The sequence below is a fragment of the Amblyomma maculatum genome, chromosome 1 (genome assembly GCF_055883805.1).
Source record: "Amblyomma maculatum isolate TAMU_Amacu chromosome 1, ASM5588380v1, whole genome shotgun sequence".
In the NCBI taxonomy this organism is placed as follows: Eukaryota; Metazoa; Arthropoda; class Arachnida; order Ixodida; family Ixodidae; genus Amblyomma; species Amblyomma maculatum.
The window spans coordinates 107,585,650-107,605,119 of NC_139344.1; the positions used below are offsets into that span (position 1 = coordinate 107,585,650).

Genomic DNA, 19,470 nt, shown 5'->3' on the forward strand with positions numbered 1-19,470 from the left:
GCTTGTGCAGTAACAAGCGGGGAAGGCCGAGCCGCCACGTTGCGCCGATTAATGCGCCACGCGCGAAATACACGAGATACGCGCGTTGACCGAGCGTGCGAGATACGGCCGGCACTCTCATATAATAATGCCCGGCCGTGTCGCGTCGCATTCACGCTCCACATCGACGGCCGAGGGTGGGAAGGCCCGTTAAGTTGGCACAACGCCTCCGGGGCCGCGAGCGGCGAGTCGCCCGTGGAGCGGAGACCAGAGCCGGAGACGAACGTGACAGCCTCTTCAAAAGGGTGAGCCGGCGAACGGAGCACTCGCGCGACACTGCCGCTGGTCTCTTCTTTTCGTTCCAGACGGATATCAGTGAGTGCGAAGGCGAAGGAGTGGAAACAGCTACAACAAAATAAGAAAGGGGTACGACGAAAGGGAAGATGGGGTGAAAAGTTAGCCGCGTGAAGCAGCAGTAAAAGCTGAACGAGTCGGTCGGCCCTTGATTTTTGTTTTGTTCTTTCGTTCCTTCCAAATTGTTTGACGACGGCAGTTGCAGCGAAGCGTGAGTGAGTCGCCACCTGAGCGTGACTCGTGAGCGCGCGACGGGGGACAGGGGCGAAAGTGTAGTTCGAGTGAATGTAGCGACGGCATACCAGCAAAGAGCGCGCGAGCGGTTGAGTGGTTGAGTTCTCGACACAGCGGCGTTATTGTAGAGTGGCGCGGAGAGAGGGCAAGAGGTAAAGGGATAGAAGAAGGACGTACGTAAGTCAAGCTCTCGCATCGTGTCGACCATACGTAATTTACGGCGCGTTCGCGCCAGCTACAACTTTAACGTCTTCGTTTTTACGAGCCACTGTAATGTAAACAGGCAGATCGCGAACTCGTATTTGCCACCCATTTTGATTTCATGCGCACCCTTTTCAGCGTCTGCAGTCCGCTGCAAACGATTATTATGGGAACTGAGCGCGCAATGAAATCGCCATTTCTACTATTATATATATATATATATATATATATATATATATATATATATATATATATATATATATATATATATATATATATATATATATATAATACTGTCATCGAGACTGGATTACCGAGCGCGGCTGAGGGTGCCGGTCCCATGGCTGCATTTGATGCACTGTTTCTCTCCATTATTGGACTTTTCAGCAAAGAGAGAGTAGAAAGCAAGTATAATTGCCCACACATATATCATATCACCGGCGAAGTACTGTCGGCGTTTCATTCTGCCATGATTGCGGTAGTTAAACATTGTCCTGATTCCTGGGAGCGATTCAGTAGTTTTTAATCCCCGATGCTTGAATGCTCATAAGCAGAAAGCGCAAAAAATTAGAATTTTTCTTTTTAATTTCTTTTGCTAACTTGTGGCTGCAGATAATCTCTACAACCTTGCGTATATGTTAAGTGGACGCGAGTTCTTGTTCTGTGATCAGAGCGAAATGTGGTGTTTTATGAAAAGAAGAAAGTGGCTTGCTTCTCTTTTATGGAGGCATAATTACTGAATTTAAAATCTCAGTTCGCATTCTGAGCTGGCCGTGTCATTTAAGCGGAGGGATTCGTGCTTCAATGATACTACGTTACCGGTTTTCTCCGTCCCCCTCAAGTTGACGGCACTTATGCTGAATGCCCGCTAACTGCGAGCCGAACTTTTATTCCCCACTTCACACTTTTGCAGCGTTAACAACGTATTCGCCCGCACTTTATAGGAAAATTAAGGTAGTTGCTCGTATGCTGCTTGCGCGCCTAATTTTTTGTTAACAGCCGCGAGTTAGCACGCACAGATGCTCTTTGTAAGAAGCCTGCTCATTTCCGTTATTCTCGCACATCATTTCTGGAGGTAAAGCTGGCGCTGGCGAATTCAGGGGAATACTCACAGCGCGCGCACAAACGATTGATCAGTGAGAACCAGCGTTCTGGCCAGCTGCGACAGAAATTGCGCCGGCGACGCGTGACTGCTCTCAATTGCGAAATTCGTTGTCAATTTAGCTCTCCATTGAAGCACACACCGGCTGTGGCTGCGACAGCAATGTCAAGTTTTGAAAGGGGGATTGGGGGGGGGGGGGGGGGGGGTATAAGGGATACTGTGGAAAAAAAATACTCCCTCCCATCCCCCCCTCCCCCATGTTTTGACTCCACTCCCTAGTCCTTCTGTGTTATTTATCTGTCTCACTTTTTTGGGGGGGTTTTCATGGTACCGATTGTTACAATTCGTGACCTGCGCTGTACTCGCACTGTACTGTCCTTGTCCTACCGATTAAGTTCCGGTTTGAGCATGTGTTTGAAGGCTTTTAATCGTTTGCATGGCGCCCGCACGCATTCAAAGCTACGATAAGTCTCGTTAACTGCTGATGAATATTACGCAAATCATCTTTTCTGCATTTCTCTGGTTTCATCTTGACAAGTGTTCGTTTTAGCAAACGTCGGCCCTTCAGGCGCCGGCTACATACTCATCGCGTTGCGCTGGTAGAAACGTCTAACGTAGTGTTTGAAAGTAAACGCGGAGCCCGCATAATGTACACTGTTCAAACATGAATGTCATAAATTTCAGTGTTCTCGCACCGAAAAAAAAAAAAAAACATTTACGTACATTATGACACAGCCAGCGAAAAAAAAAAAAGAAGAAAAAAAAAACGGGCTACACAAAATGAACGCGCAAGTGCAATCGTCGTTACATCTCCTGGTATTGTTTGAAGTAAGCGGATGTAATCATAGGCGAGCTCATTATTGTTATGGAGCTCATTCCGTCAAAGAACTGCACCGCATTGAGCCCGAAAAACAATAAAAAAAAAAAAAAAAAAAAAAAAAAAAAAAAAAAAAAAAAAAAAAACGAAACACTTCCTGCCACATTTCGGCAACGCGCTCACAAAGCGCTCATCGAGCGGCCTGAACAATGGGGGCATCGCCGATAAGGGTTGACGTACATTTAAACTGCTATGCCTCGCATGAGTCAGGATGACCTTGTCCCGACCGACACGGAAAACAATGAACGCTTCGCCACTCTATAGTGGCCCGGGACAGTGGAAAGCAAATAAACGTGTGCAAAATAAGCATTGAACTGACTTGTTCGAACCCATAACAAAGCAAAGCGGAACCGCGAGCATGGAAACGCACTCATTGTTTTTTTTATGTATTAAGTTATTTATTATGCCAAGGGTCGCTGAGTAGCGAAGCATGGCCGTAAATATCCCTGCATGTCTTGAGTGCCTGAAGTGAGCCGCTTCCCCGTGCACACAGCAGAAAGAATGGAATATACAGAGAATGAGGAATAACGCGTTGACCAAGTTCCGTGTCGGAAAAGCACTGGAGGCAGATTTGCGTAGAGTCGGGGATAAGCTACAGTTAGCGAGTTGGCCCCTACGGCAATTTACCTGCAGCTGTAAAATAATCTGATGAACCTTAAGTTGATTGTAGACAAGCGCTGACAGGACGATCGCACCCATTGCTGCGGAGGAAAGATTTTTCCTTGCTTAAAAATAAGGGCTAAGCTACTAGGCTTCGCTTGCGTACTGCATCCAGCATATAAAACCACGGGAGCTTTAATGGTTAATTGGCGGGCACGTCCCGGCCAGTCACAACAGTCAATGAGCCAGCAGCTCATTTCGTCGTAACGAACGGCGGAAGCAATCGTCTTTTGAATGTCGAGGTGGTGATCACGGGACGACTGCTCTCATTGCCCTCTGCGAATGCCGAAATGAGCCCATTCAGTTACTGGCGCAATTCATCGCGATGGTGAGCGCATCAGTCATTTAATCAGTCGATTTACGCATAGCACGCCCGCCTTTCGAAAATGTACGCTATTTGAGGCACAGTCAGACAAACGCGTTCGCGTTCGCGACCGCTAGCGCTTGCTTTCATGCATACGCACGCTTTTTGCCTCTCGAAATTATAAAGAGGCTTCTCCGTCTTCAGTGTATTTTTCTCTCCTCCTGCCACCCGCAGGTGCGAGCCGTCCTCGCTCCGGCCACGACGCAGCCAGCCCTCCCCGCAACTACTGCGTCAGCCAAGGGGCCCAGCGACAGCTGCCGCGTCGTCGCCGAGACTCTCCGCGCGCCGCCGAGCCGAGCGAGGGACATGGCAGCCACGGTTCTGACTTCGGCGCAGCAGCAGCCGCAGAGGGCCACTACCCCGGAGGCAAGCAGGCGGGTGCAGCGGGCTCTTCTCAAGCTCGAGCTGCCGGACTGGTTCCGCCAGCACTACCGGCCTCCCAGAAGGGAAGCCAGCTCCCGGTTCGGCGACGACGGCGCTTCGCAGTGGCCCAAGTGGCGTGCACAGCCCACCAAGGACGCCCACAGGCCCGCCCAGGTTTGTACAGCGTGTGCCTGCCCATGCACATGGCCCCGGGATCAGTGACGTGTGTGGCGAACAAACGTTCGGCTACATACGCGAGTTTTCAGAACGACGACACTTTCCAACGGCTGTCACAACGTGAAAATGAAGCTCTCTTAGCACTTACCTTCAATAGTAGTAATAATAATAATAATAATAATAATAATAATAATAATAATAATAATAATAATAATAATAATAATAATAATAATAATAATAATAATAATAATAATAATAGGAACTGGGGAAGGCTAAACATCTGTACAGTTGTACCTGGCTTAAATTCAGACGAGAAAGTTTAAAGTCTGAGCTAAACGGTCAAGAGACTTTGAGTGAGTAACAAAACTACACAGCTGGCACTAGGACCTTGCTTTAAGGGCACGCACAGCCTACTCACGTTTATTATCCGCATATTTTAGGGCGCGAGATGTATTCGATGATGAACCTCGCCAGGTACAAAGGATGCGTGCACGTGCAGAGATAGTAAATGTACACGTCTCTGAAAGTAGTTTTATTTATTTATTTATTTTTGACAGAGCATACATTGATTAAAGGCTGTCGTTCCGCAAATTTTCATATGTACATAGCTTTTGGTCGTGAGCATCGTGCCGCACTGCCAAATGAAGGTGCGGGTGAAGTACAACCTGTCGCAAAGCCGCAGCTGCATTCTAAGAGGGTGCCGCTCCCATTGAGGCGAGCGACTGCGAAGAAAATTGCGTTTCGGCCTTTATTCATGCGCCGACTTTTAGAGGCGCACGCAGGCGTTGATGAGTGCATACATACATACATACATACGTTCAGGACCAGTATTGCTTTTTTTTTTTTTTTTCTGAGTTAAAGGCTCTCTGGGCGTTCCATCATGGAGAAGAGGACATTCAATAATATACTGCAGCCAAATACAAGTATAAATGCGAAGTAATGAAACGATATTTGAAGTGTAGCTTGCAAAATAACACATCCGTTAAGAACAAATACGTTGCGTGAGACGACCTGCGCAAAGGATATAAATGGAGGTGCTGAAAATATTTGGTCGGCAGTCTGGAAGAGGGAATGCTGCGGCAGTCCTGGACTTTATTGGCTGTCGCCGCTCTCCGTGCTCTCTCGAAGACGGTTGCGCCTGGTCCCCAGGTTCGCGCCTTATTAGAGCCGCCACCCAGACCTCAGGCATTGGCTGATGTGGTGGACAGTAACCGCATTCATGAGGCGACGTTCCTTGGCGATGCGTCACGAGATTACGACGCCTGTCGTTGTCGCTTGTGCGCGTTGCACAAAACGACGTGACTCGGCGACAGAGCGGCGTGTTTTCAGTTGTTGCTCTGTTACCGCCGCCTTATCGGTCGCTCAGTGGAATTATGCTAGCATGCTGTTGTCAAGGTACGAGGAGCACTGATGCAAATTCTTGTAGTAATGCATCGCATTTCTAAGTGACACAGCGCAGTGGTGCCAAAGTGCATTCTCACGTCCAGATTCACAAGTCAGCGTCTAGCTCTCCTTTCGATAATAATTAGCAATATCTAGCCACAACAGCATTTATTGTCCTTTATTATCCTGCCAAGCTTTCATCGAACTATCTCGATTCGATCATGTACACGTTTCAGGCGAGGCGAGCGTCTGCAGATTCTTCGCTCAAACCGAACTGTAGTAAAACAAACTCCCTTGCACAAAAAAGAAAACAAAAAATCCGCCAGAATGGTAGTTACGTACACGAACATTCTGCGATTAGTGGCCTTGTAAGCTGCTTCCAGGAGTCAAGCTAAATGTTCTGAGCGACGCGACGAGCAGCAGTGCTGGCGACCCTCGGGCCACCGCGCGCCGTGGGCACGCCGCGAATTGTTGCCTCATGGGGTTAGCGCTTCAGATTGGTTTCCGGAAACACCGGGCAAGCCCCCACCTTATAGTGTAGGTCCGCCTTCTCTTCTGCGAAACTTACTTTTTTTTTTCTTTTTTTTGCTGAGCGATGCCGGGTTCATGGCGTGTAGTCTAGACAGATGATTAAACGTCAAAGTTTTAGTCGCTTTAGGTGAACATGATGGGGTTGTTTTTGCTGACGCCCTTGGCCGGAGAGAGATACTTCCTGTGCACGTTCGAGTTTCAGTATGTCTGCATATAAAATAAGCATGTTTGACTAGTTTAGCTCTCCTAGAGGTAAATGACCCACCCGCAAAATGAGCAACCCGAGCAAAGTACTAAGGAAATCGAACATTTTATGGGGTCTCGTGACGTCAGCCAACCCCATATTTAATCAGTGGCCGGCCATGCCAGCCACTAACTACCACTTGCTACAGCCACAGCCGTTTAATTCTTCTCTTACAACGCCGACGCCGCATTTTGTGTAGAACGGGGCATTTAATGTTATGGCGTTAACTGCACAGCCCGCGCGGAGATAGGCCTGCGGCGTCTTCCCACGCAGCGCAACGAGGGGATCCTTCTGGGAGATGGGCACCCTATAACGACAAACTGTCGGAATGAGCAAGGGGGCGTCCGCTAGCCAGTGGGCAGCCCTTCACTTTTTCAAAGCAAAGCCTTCGGCGCCGCGCGCGCCGCATGTGCACCTGAGAAAAGGAATCCAGCTGCACCACCTGCAGCATTACAGAAGAACGATGCGGAGATGCTCGCCTCCTCACTGTTCTCAAGGTCTGACACAGGGCAGCGGGCGACCCCGTCTACTGGAGCATTACTGCGCAAGCCCGCGCATCATATACCATCTGTGCAGTGACATGTTTGACTGGCTGCTGACTTGATTGGATAGCCTCATCAGTGAATGGCTGAAGCTGAGGGGTTTTAGGAACGATGCTAAGTGAGCAAAAGACGCTCTAGGCCCAGGGAAAAAGGCTCATTCAGACGCTCACAGCAATGAAATCTAGCTGTTCGAGATTTGCTTTTGATGTTGTGTTCTTAAATCTCTTTCTTCGTGTAATAAAAGAGCACTGAACAAGGTTGCAGGAGGAGCCTCAGTTCGCAAGCCGAGTCAATTTGTCGACAAGTTTCGCCCAGGCGAAGACAAGTTCAAGTCCAAGTGTGAAGACAAAGACAAGTCCGCTGCGTGAGGACAAGTCCTCTGGGCAAAGTCGAGTCCACGAAGACAAACCCACTTGTCGAAACGTTGGCTCGGCTTGAGAACTGAAGCTACTACTCTACCCTTGTTCAGTGCCCTTCTTTTATTTTGTGTAGCCATATTCTTTCTCTCGTTCTACCCTTTCTTCGTGCAAAAAAAGCTTTCGTAAAGGTGTCAATAAACCTACTTGTTTTCATTTTCCCAATTTCGAAGCTTCCTCTTTCCTCAACTCGAAAAAAGCTCAGCACGCTACCAAATGGAGACTGAGTTTGAGCTAGCCTGAGTGCCACTGCAACTCTCATATCCGACCACCCCTTGATGGCCAGGCACACAAACTTGGTGTATAAATTCTGCTGTGTGCTTGACGCTTTCCACGGTGCGCGGTGCCTGTAGGGTAATTCATCCTTTAGCGAAGTTTCGAAATGCCGTTTCAGAATCGGTGATTATGTCGCCGGGTTATGCGCGTTATGAATAAGGAGATAGCAACCTCCTCTGGAAGGGGGTACCACTTTTTACCAGGGCTCCGTCTACAGTAGCCACGTGTTTGTTTACTGTTGATACTGTGGCAATTCGTTCGCTGAACCCGCGGTATCGTAGCAGAGTCCTTAATACATTTAAAAGTATAGAAGGACTGTGATCGTAGTAACTGCTAATCCAACGGGCCCTGACTAATAGACAGATCTAATTTGTTCACACGGAATGTTGTATTTCTGCGCCGTGGTATCTTTCATTGCGCGCAACCGTTTTTACGCAGACAGCCACGACCACGCTGCCGGCTGACCGGAGGAATCTGGTGATTCCCAAGCGGGTCACCTTCCGCGAGAAAGGCTCCTCTCGCAATCCCGTCAGGCCCTGGGCGTATCGGTCTCTGCGGACGCCGTACCTGGGATGGCGCAGCGCAGAGCTCGCTGCAGCTGCCCCGACTCCGCGCCAGACGGCGGCCGTCCGGTGACCACGAGCACGCGCACCGCGTCCTACCAGCACCGTTTTATACTCATCGTCCACCCTGCACAATTCTCGCTGAGCAGCAGCTAGCCGCACTCGCACGCACTGGGACTGGCGTGGCTGCATGTGCTGCGATCGCGGAACGTGGTCATGTCCAATGGCCTGTTTGGAGCAACTCTTGAAGATCAGTTGTGCGCTTTTTTTTTTTTTTTATCATTTGGTCTCGGGGCAAGACAGCATGCTTCAGATCGAACACTAAAGGCATGCGCACGCCAAGGTGACTTACAATGCGCCATCTGTTGCTACAGTGCCATCCTTGATCTCGCAGAAAAAGGGGGAAAAATACGAAAAAAAAAAAAAAAAAACAAAACATGAACACCTGTTTCTTTAGAGATCGGGTGCCTTTCCCGTAAGTGGTGAGGGCTGCGTGGTTTCCTAAGAAGGCTGCGCACCCTTCTGGGAATGTAATTTTTCTAAGCTTTTCTTCAACCGAGCAGAGTGCTCTCGGCTCATTGATGGCGTCAATATTTTCAAGAAGCGAGCGCTGCGCTCCACTTGGGCCACTGGAAATCACCATGCAAAAGATTGCCGGTTATATTTCTGAACTGTATGCTACAATACTTTTGAAGCGTGTGAGACAAACATCCTCAACTATACCACATTTCTTTATGATAAATGCTGGTCCTCTTTCAACTATGCCGACATGTTTTCTTGGACGTTTATAGAGCAAATTCTGACATAGTTTCTTTTTGTAGTTTTCCGCTTGCGGACGCCTCGGACCACACTCTGACATATTACGTCCAGAAACAATGCTATAAACACATGTTTATGCCTAGGTGGTGCCAAGGCGCGTAAGTCTTTGGCGCCATCTAGGCTACACCCAAGCGCAATGTGTGTGTCGACGTGGGAAAACTATTGTGTGCCCGGAGCCTGTTGCGGCTTTCGCCTTGTATCAGGCAATCTTTGATATTTACTGGACAGTCAGAAAGTGCTCTTTGTCGCCGACACGGATTAACTGCTCCCTGCCGGTTACCAGTGCACTGACGTCCGCGGCGCAGTTTATGATTTAAACGGCTCACGGTCGTTTTCTCCAAACAGCTTCGCCCGATACGAAGATGCATTTTGCTCGGCATAAAATTCGACTTATAAAATGGATTTTAACACCTGCTACCTGCTAAGGGGCACTAAATTGAGAAGTTTATATCTTCCGATCGTGTATTTCACCAAACAAATGTGCTCGCTGTTACGAGACATTCAAGTTTATTTTCTGCATATTCATTTGCGCCTCGCTTCTAGTCAGTGCCTGACGCTGTGCGTTGACGAAACATTCCTGCTCTTCCGCGTGGGATTGGACATTTTTATTTGCGTTCGTTTAATATACGAGACTGACGGCTCATTAAATTATGCATACATAGTGTTATTGTGTAAATGCACGCACCTCGGCTCTTCGGTGCATTATTTCTCCTCTTGTTCCCTGTCTTCCTGCCCTGAGCAAATATAGACTTATAACCAGTTCCTATAAAAGTGGTAGGCGCCACATGTCTGCTCATTATTTGTCCCCTAATAAGCTGATTTAAAATATATAAAAGCTTGTATATTATTTAGAATTTATCGTTAAACAGTTCCAAAGCGACTGTTTATTTATGCATTATTTCAGTCGATGATAACATCCACGCTCATGTAAACAGTGCGTACAACACTGAATTTCGCAAATATGTTTGCTTCGATCATTCACTTCAAATAGAGCAGCAGTGCGATACGGCTACGAGTCGCGACGTCAAACGTGTTGATGCACAGTCCACACACAGCTACCAAGAGCAATCTTGCTTACGATGAGAACCGTGGCCGTAAACCGCGCGCTTCAAACTGGCACCTTTCGGTTCAAGGGGTATTACAAACCGTGCTTCAAGCAAATCTAGCATTTTCTTGGTTGCTTCCAGGTTGTAGTGAGAAATATCACGTAATTTTGCAGAGCAACATGCGAGCAGACAACGTGCGTACCAGATGCCGCTATGTTTTTGTTGACAGCTTCGACAAGCCGGTTAGTCGACAGCTGAGCAAGATAAAATTGTGCAACAGAGAGGTCCCCCCCAAAATAAAATACACTGGTAGCCAGTGGTGAGAACGACAGACACACATGACGTACTTGAGGCAATTCTGGATTCTGTTTTCTAATAGCTTCCTTACAACGAAAAAAAAAAAGAGGAGAAATTCTTTCTGGGCGATAACCTCGCCTTTAGATGCGTACCATGCTTCACAATATTTTCAGGAAGCTTCGACATGGCCATAAATAACCCGTCTCTTTCAGTATGGTCTCTTGCATCGACTTTGTCTGAGAAATCTCCTGTAAAAAATATTGAGCGTAAGTCCTTTGCTGCATGGTTCCACGGCGCTCATTCGTTCGCATTGGAGCTAGACGGCATACTTGTCAAAAATACAGTAAAAGCAGAGAGACGCGTATGATGTGCAGAAAGGAGTATGAATACATGCTTCTTAGCAATCTTGGCGTCACATTCAAAGTACATCAGGCTGCAGCCTGAATTAATTAGTGGATTAGAGACCAGGCGACAGGGTTAAGGAAGGGTTGTATTGCCTATTTGCCAATAGCCCGTCCTTTGAAACCGGAGCTGGCGAATAATATTGCTTGCTAGTTATCGGCAACGCTAACTGAGAATGGTAACGAGTAGAAAATAACGTCTCCGGAGAAAGAAAGACGTCACAAAATACGGACCCTGACCGCCTCTACACGCGCGACGCTTGCAGCCGTATGTTTTGCACGTGAATTCGGCACGACCTTCTTGTAGTGAGTCTACAGTGTTCATTGTATACTGATATTTTGTGAATACTGAAGAAAGAAGGCTGCATATGACGGCTTTTATCTGAATTAAAGAGAGAGAGAGAGAGGGGCATAGCCGTGTTCTTCTTCGGGCTTTTACATTATGCATTGCGATGATGTCGATTCCTGTACACTGCTTTTCCCTGCCCTTCCTCACGCTAGTCCAGGGACGCAATATGGAAGTACCACCTTGCGTTCGCATAGAGTGTATCGGTTAAAAATCAGTGTTGTAAAATATGGTTCCTTATCGCAACTGCTCTGCTCCTATTCTGCTCGACAGGGGATGCAACTGATCAGTGACGTCAGGCGTAAACGGAGACAAGCAAAGTCGCCCTTTTGAGATTTCAAATTCGTAGAAGTTTCCTTCTTAGTCACGCTGACCTGTCAGATGTTGTGAGACGTCGACGCGTGTCAACCTACACCCAGAAAAAAATTGTAATATACTTTCAAGAGTCGCGCATCTGACCGTCATTCACAGCGACCGAAATACTGCATAGACTCCTGTGACTTCGCTCATAGCGGCATTGTTCCTATGCGTTCCTATAAAGACATCATTGAATTTTCGCGAATGCGTTGTTCGCTCATGATTTATGCATGAGAGCCCGAAGAACCAACGCTGTCAAATATGTTGTTTTAGGCGGCTGCAACCGTAGTGCGACCAAGTCATTGCGTCTGGAATGTATACTTCAGTTCGTCAAGGATATATCAAAGTCACACGCGGGAAAACGATACACGAGAGAAGAGAGCTGAGCAAAACCACCCGCCGCTAGTACATTAGCGGCATATATTTTAAGCTCGTCTCCTTGCGCGAATCTCAAATGAACGAACAAACTAAGCGTTAAGCAGCAAACCAAATTCTAAACCTGTGACAGAAGCTTCTGAGCGCACTGTTACGGTTAGTGCTAATCGTGAGAGGACAAAATAGCAAACGCTCAGTTCGCTCTCATAATCATGGGCCGGTGATGATGGTGATTGAGTAAGCGAGAACAATTGATGATTGTCGAGTCAAAATTCCAGCAGCTTATGGCCGCCGTCTCTTTACAAGCGTTGTCGTACGCTAACTTGTTCGGTGACAGTTTAAGATAGTTTGAGAAAAATCTACAAGCGCGTTACAGCGTAGGTATTCAATAACGCGAGCGCAGAACCATCGACGTGATAAAACGCTACATGTCCGCGCAATATAAAGACAATGAAAAGACACGAGCACGTGATGTTAAATGCAACTCCCCCCTCTTCTTTCTCGTCTGTTTTGGTCAGTGGTGCTTAAACTGCAGATGAAGAACAAAGGCACACGCTGACTCTGCCTCGCCTCACAACTACGCAATAATAATGCCTGTATTCTGAAAGACAGCTAACACTTGTAGATTGGCACTTAAAGTGGGCGATGTTATCACGGCTTCTGGAAGGCAGGATATGTATGCTCAACAAAATATGCCCTTACGCAAGTCGGCACTACTGTTGCCAGGCGCAAATGACCCTTGTTTAGGACACTACGAAGAGTCAGAGTCAGGTGATAAGGAAGTTCGCAGTTTGTGCACAAGGTAGTGAGCAGGGTTTGCAAGACAACGTACAGAAGTGTTTTTTATTATATGTATGTGCGTCGGGCTATATATAACCCAGCAGAAGATAAGAGAATGAAAGAAAAATTGACAACACAAGACAAATTTCTAAGGAGTAAGCAAATGTCATTGGTTTTGGGGGGAAAAAGAAGAAAGGAAACAGATGCTTCGAAAACAAAAATTAAAGGATCCCGCAGAGGTGGCTCAGTGGCTCAGTGAAATCAGAAATACAGTGCTTTCACTGAGCCACTGAGCCACCTCTGCGGGATCCTTTAATTTTTGCTTTCGAAGCAATAAAAAGTCGGCAATAAAGAAAAAAAAAACTCAGTGGCTCAGTGGTTAAGACGCTCGACTGCTGATCCCAAGGACGCGGGATCCAATCCCGGCCTCGGCGGTCGCTTTCCGATAGAGGGGAAAAACAAAATGCCCGTCTACTGTGCGATGTCAGTGCACGTTAAAGAGCCACAGACGATCGAAATTTGTGGAGCCATCCACAACGGCATACCTTAATTATAGCCTGAGTCACTTGTGGACGTTAAACCCTACAAACCAATATAACAGCGCAAAGAACGGTACGAAAGACGGAAGGAAGAAACACTGACACGGGCGTTTCTTCCTTCCGTCTTTCGTACCGTTCTTTGCGTACCAACTAGTACCAACTAGCAGTACCAATTAGCCCGGCACCTAGCTCTTGCGACCTACAAACCAAACCAGAAGTAAAAGGAAACTCGTAAGTGGAGAAAAGCTTGACTCGCAGCTAGCGCTAGCCGCGCATATAGGCAGCCTGGGCGTACGTGCAAATGTTGGCCATTAATACAGTTTTGGTGGTCTCCTCAAAACCGATTCGGGCGAAGCTGCAACTTTTGCTTCACTGGACACATTCTCAGTATTACTTTCAGGGCACCTGTACACGCACTGACAAGCGTTTGATGTTGTAGTGGTTCTTGGCCGTTTGAGGCAGGTGTCTGCTTTGCGTAAGTGCTCGAAGGGACCTGCGAGGAACACCTCGCCAGAAAGCAAATTATGCGCGTGGACACGCGCGCAAGACCTCACTGCTTGTGAAAGGTACACCAGCGATAACTTTGAGAGGGAAGAAATCTAGATTGCGAAAATTGCGATTGTACTTGGTATATACCTCCTGAATTTAACAAAAATTTCGGTATCTGTCACACTATGAAAACAAGTCAGAAAAGAGCAAAATGTGCGGATGCCACACATATTTAGGAAATGTTCAGTGGGAAATCGTTCAAACTTTGTTCCTTCTCCTACATTTCTTCACTATGCACTAAAACACTTGCTTCGCTCACGCGCATATCGGCTGTATATGCCGCGTCGGAGTGCCTTAATTTCTGATTGCGCTGCCCCTGGTCCCCGTCCGCACTAGCCTTGCTATCCTAAGAGCGCAATATGGTTTTCACCTGAGCGCCCCGACAGTCAGTAAACATGGTCTTCCACGATTTTGCCCGGTCACAGATTACGCAGGAAGTTTAACGATCATTCCGACTATCAAAACGTCGCTCACATCGTGCGGATGGGACACCTGACTGACGCAAATTGTTGTGCCAGTCTGTAGAGGGACTGCTCTCATATACGCTGTTCTCGCTGGCTATATAGGTCGGAAATGGAACTTAAAATGTGAAACGTGCTCAAAGTTGCTGCGGAGCTTTCTCTATTGGACGCATCAACCAGCTGTCCCACTGCGCCGAGTGCTGCTAAGCCAGTCCCTCGGTCATAGACGACGGCGAGCACAAGTGCGAGCTCTCGGCCGACAGCGCCTAAAAGAGGAAGGCGGAAGAGTCTTTTCTTCCTTTGTCACAGCAGATGACAGGGCAGCCTGTTGTCTGCAGATCCTTTTGCAGCACTGCTGATGCCCCTTAAGACGGTTAATTGCTTTTCTTAAGTTTGCGTGGCTGGTCGCTTAGCGAGGCCTCCCACGGATCTTTTTGTGGCGTTCGCCGTCCCTGTGTGGCAGCAGATCATCGATCCTGTGGCACGATGATTTTCCCGCGCGCTAGTGGAGGTTTTTTTTTTTTTTTTTTTTTTTTTTTTTTTTTTTTTTTTTTTTTTTTTTTTTTTTTTACAGTTTTTCTGAGCATGTCTTTCGAAAAGTTAAAAGGCTCTATATCTTCCATGGCTATAGATAGCGGGGCCTCCTGTTCGACCAGGCTGCTGTTACTTTGATTTTTCTTTTTTTTAATATTTACACCGAATAGTCATTATGTGTTCAGGAAATATCATGTACCCACTAAACATCGGCCTAGAGAAGCTACTGCGATTCAGGTTGAACCAAAGTGTGTTGCCGCAAGCTTTGCAGTCTGACAGCGCTGTTATCTTCCTCTTATTTTGACTTTAAACGCCGCGATTCTCTAGTTTGTTAATTGTTTGGCTACCATCGCTGCCTTCTTTGAAGCAGAAAAAATGGTGTCTTGTTTGTGGAAACTGCTGAGTTATGCTAATAAAAGTTGTTGCTCTGTTTGTCTGCTCCTTGTCTTGAAAGAAAAGGCTGCCGCTGCACAGCAGTGCAGCATAAAACACTTTCAGCCTTTCACTTGCGATCTAACGAGAACGGCAGTCGGTGTTACCACTGTCGACGTCACAGTAGCCGCCCAGATCCTCACTAAATGGAAATTATCTCCACGCCTTTTAGTAGCAGTCTACTTTATGCCTCTTTGTTATGGGAGAAAAAGAGAAAACGAGAGTAGCCGGAGACCTAAAGACGGAGCGATGAATCAAGCCGGTCGATAGAGCGACTTTCTGGGGCGCAGATGCAGAAAATATTTTTTATATCAGTTTCATATTGTGGACATTTCCCCTCACTTTCCACGACGAGCACTTGTCTTGTACGGCAAAAGTTTTTAAAAATTTCTTGGTGCTCCGCTTGAGCCTTACACAAAGGCAGTTTAGAGGCATTGTGGGACAGATACTCAAAAAAATGGAAAGCAAAAATAATTGAGCACGCTTACGTTATGGCAAAGTATTAACATACTTTGTATGTCAAATTATTCACTTGGATATCTTTGAAACATATTGGGCGCTTGCCGAAACGTTTAATTATTAATTGATAGTGTTAGCGACCGGGGCCAGTTAAAATGAACCGATACGCTGAGATGCGCCACTCGTCGGGCAATGATTAAGTTTGGTAGCAGCACAGTTTCCTTGTGGAAAGCAGCATTTTCTCAACTTTGAGCCATGAAACAGTTCAATGCTTCTGCCAGGCATTGAAGTTTTATTTCAGGACAAAATTTAAAAGCCACGGCGACATCTAGACATTCGGGCTCAGAATCGCGGAAGACCCGATGTAGACCAAGGATGTATGTCTGCGCAAAAAAAGAAAAAAAAAAAGGAAAAACACCTCCTGACTAGGTGTGAAATCGAATTGGTGTCAGCTTCGATATTAATTGTAGGTATTATGAATAACAAGCTTGTTACGATCATTTTTGCAGATTGGATTCATCTAGTATGAAGGTTAGCATCAATCCTTTAGTGCAAATATACCTACACCTTTTAAAAACTCTCGGAGCCACCGTGTTTTTTTTTTTGTTTGTTTTTTTTATCGTGTGGAGAGCATGAGGGATCTTTTAGTCTTAAACCATTTTCTAGTTCAGCGAGCATACTTCAGTGTCCAATAAAGCGGCGCCCTTCGACCTGTTTCTGAAAAGGTCTCTATGCCGTAAAGTTGATTACTTGAATTTAGGCAACTGTCCATGTAGCTTTTCATTAGCGTTATATTAGCATAACATTTTATTTCTAGTCCCACAAAGCACTGTTACAAGAAAAGTCGGGTTCAATAGTCGCTTTGAAACACCCTTATATCGCAGCTTTTAGAGTATTGGCAATGTTTCTTAGCCGCCGCGGAAAGTACTGGAGCGAAGTTTCATGCGTAGACGAGGCATTTCTTCTTATATAGATGAAGATGGTGGTGCATCTAATATTTTCTCATTAACCTGCACTAACTACAATATAAATATTACACCCTCCCACCCCTCTCCCCGCACACACACACAGACTGAGACTCATGTCCCTCTTATGGCACAATAACAGTAGTAGTAGTAGCAGTAGTAGTAGTATAAAACATTGATTTGTGAAAATAAGTTATGGGTTAAGGATTGATCGGGTCCTCAGTCCGGGACTCCGTTGGCTGAAGCCACTGCCCGAGCTCTCGCAAGCAAGGTTCTATGTGCCGCAAGGCCGGAGCTGGACAGGGCCACCTCCTAATCAGCCCACGTAGAGTTTTCTTTACGAGATATGGCTTGTTTTTCTTGGCAAGCCCGTATAAAGTCTGCTTTCTGGCGCAAAAAGGGCGTTCTGTAGAATCGCCGCAAGTTTCGTGATATCAAGTAGACGGAATCGCAATGTACAGTTTTTCAAAGCTGATCGTGTATATTATGGCGGTGTTTACGAAGGTCGTCAGCCTGACTTTCGCTTTTTCAAACACTTGAAATTAACCGTATTATTTGCGCTTTGTCTTCTCAGGCACTAATATCGACTGTAACCTTCGACTCTATGGGAAGGCCAGCATCTAATGTAGAAAAAACGAAAAGAAAAATATTATACTGAGTCCATTTGGGTGGGTGCGGGAAGGTGGGAGGGGGGGAAGGCGGGAGGGAGGGAGGGAGCTAGGGGGGGGGGGTGTAGGCCATTGGCACACTTTCTTTTTTTTTTATGATACCCAGCAGCTATGTGGCGACGTGCATCTTTTCTCTCGTTTTTATTGCCATGCATCCAAACACACCCCAGCAGTACGTGCCTTCTAGGCAAGACATCCTTCACCTTTGTTTTGTTTCATCTTCCTCTCTCATCTCTATGAGAGAGGAAGATGAAACAAAACAAAAGTGGAGTGGAGGTTAAATCTTGCCTAGAAGGCAAGTATGGAGGCATGCTCACTTGCTCAAACACGCTATCCCCCGATTATTCTTTCGGTTCGGTGAGCACCCGCTTTTTCCGACAGTCTAACTACAGCTGTAAAATCAAGAAGATTATCGAGCTTCTGAGAGCATCTTTGCGTGGACTTTCCCTCAGGGAAGTTCAGGAAACAGAAGAAACATCTAATATTGCGCCCCTTCAAGGATGAAGAGGAAGCAAATGCGATCTCATTCACTCTAGCTGATGCACTGGAGTTTATTTCGCAGAAAAAGGGAGATCGTGACTCGGCAGAAGCCGGTGGGCCTTTGAGGCAAGAAAATGGTCATATACTGGGCACCAAAACCCCAACTGTAAATGTGCCCGCACAGCAAGCAAGAAAATGCAAACGGTGCAGGAAGGGGAAGGGAAGAAGGAAGGGGAGGGGGCAGTGGGGCGGGTTCTAGAAGTCTCTATCCCCGTAAAGCAGGGGTCCCAGCCGATCGGAATGAACGAAAGGTGCCGAACAAAGCAATTTCTCCAGAAATTCCTAGAGAAGCACGAGAGAGTACAAAGAAGTAGACAAGGAAGCAGTTGCGCAGAATGCACACTCAGGCCCTCAAACAAAAGGCATCTATTACGCAAACACTGCGCGCACAGAGGCAGAGGTGGTGTCCGACAAATTGTTGTAATTCTCATGGTCGAAGTCTGCTCCCTGTTTACCCTTGCGAACGCTGTAGGGTGGTTCTTCAAAGGAAACTTTGCGGAACCGGCTCTACAGAAGAAAGCAAATGACGTTCTTCGTAGCACAAACTATTGCTTATACTTTTAGTGGCACGAAGGGGGATTTGAGGTACAAGTTTTCGGCTAAGTAGTTGTTCCATGGTACTGATGAAAAAAAAAAAAAAAAACTGTCAAAAGACGAAGGACAAAGAGGAAGACGAGGCACACACATCGACTGGACTAATAACTGTGCTTAGTAACAATAAAGCACAGTTGTTAGTCCAGTCGATAGGCGTGCCTCGTTTTCCTCTTTGTCCTTCGTCTTTTGACTGTTTTTTTTTTTTTTTTTTTTCAAGAACATGCACCAACTTACCCATGTTTCAACTCTGGTACTACTGAAGTCCGAAATATCTTTTTTTCAACTGCCAAATGCGACGTACAGGCAGACACTTGAGAGGGCTTGGGAGGTAAACATAATAATACTGCCGTGCCTGGGCATAGCCTCCTGCCGCTATAGTATGTCAATAAAAATAATACTGATGGCAAGTCCAGTGGTGTTCCCGCAAACCACTGCTTTCAAGACCTACCAACATAAACGTTAATAACGAATAAAAAAAAAAGAAAAAAGTGCAGTTACTGGCAGAAATCTTAAGGGCATAGATTAAATTGCGACCACTATGACGATCAAAAAATCACCCAACCCTCGCACCCTCCAACACGCTTGAAATATTTTTGTCCTTTCTTAAATCGTAGTATGGTGCAAAAGCTCAATTCTAATAACATGTGCATATCGTATGAGCACATTTCCCGCTTCATTAATTTTCATCCTCCCACCCCGTCATGATTCTCCGCAGAAGCTCTCGAGAATTTCTCAGGTACTTCTGGCAACGAAAGAGAATCAAAGTTTACAGTCTAACACTTTAGTTAGCGACCCTGGTTATAAGAACGAAGAAATGCACTGATTGCAGTAATTAAGTCATGGTGTCCAGACAGATAGTTTAATCCACCAAGCTGCAACAATTCCCCAGGTTTGGCACAACGGGAGAAAAGGCGTGACGGAGACAGCATGAAAGCATAGGCGTCGATTTGACGAACACGCCGGGCCGCGCCAGGCTGTGCGCAGAGATCACCGTCCAAGTAAGGTGCGGCTTTGAGGCGGCTGGCGTTGGCGTTTGTAAAGC

The 19,470-nt window shown here is 46.6% G+C and overlaps 1 protein-coding gene across 2 annotated transcripts in view; it reads left to right on the top strand.

Annotated features, from left to right (window-relative positions):
- Nucleotides 1-9,025, top strand: part of LOC146203455 (uncharacterized) — a 94,955-nt gene extending 85,930 nt beyond the window's left edge. Inside the window, exons 2-3 of one of the 2 annotated variants that reach the window (XM_084588778.1) lie at nucleotides 3,946-4,308; nucleotides 8,146-8,325. In XM_084588778.1, coding sequence (XP_084444904.1) covers nucleotides 3,946-4,308; nucleotides 8,146-8,184 — 402 coding nt within the window. In that variant the 3' untranslated portion in view covers nucleotides 8,185-8,325. Of the gene's footprint in view, nucleotides 1-3,945; nucleotides 4,309-8,141 lie in introns of both variants that reach the window. The other variant, XM_084588777.1, reaches the window with a different exon arrangement.
- The last annotated feature ends 10,445 nt before the right edge of the window (nucleotides 9,026-19,470 follow it).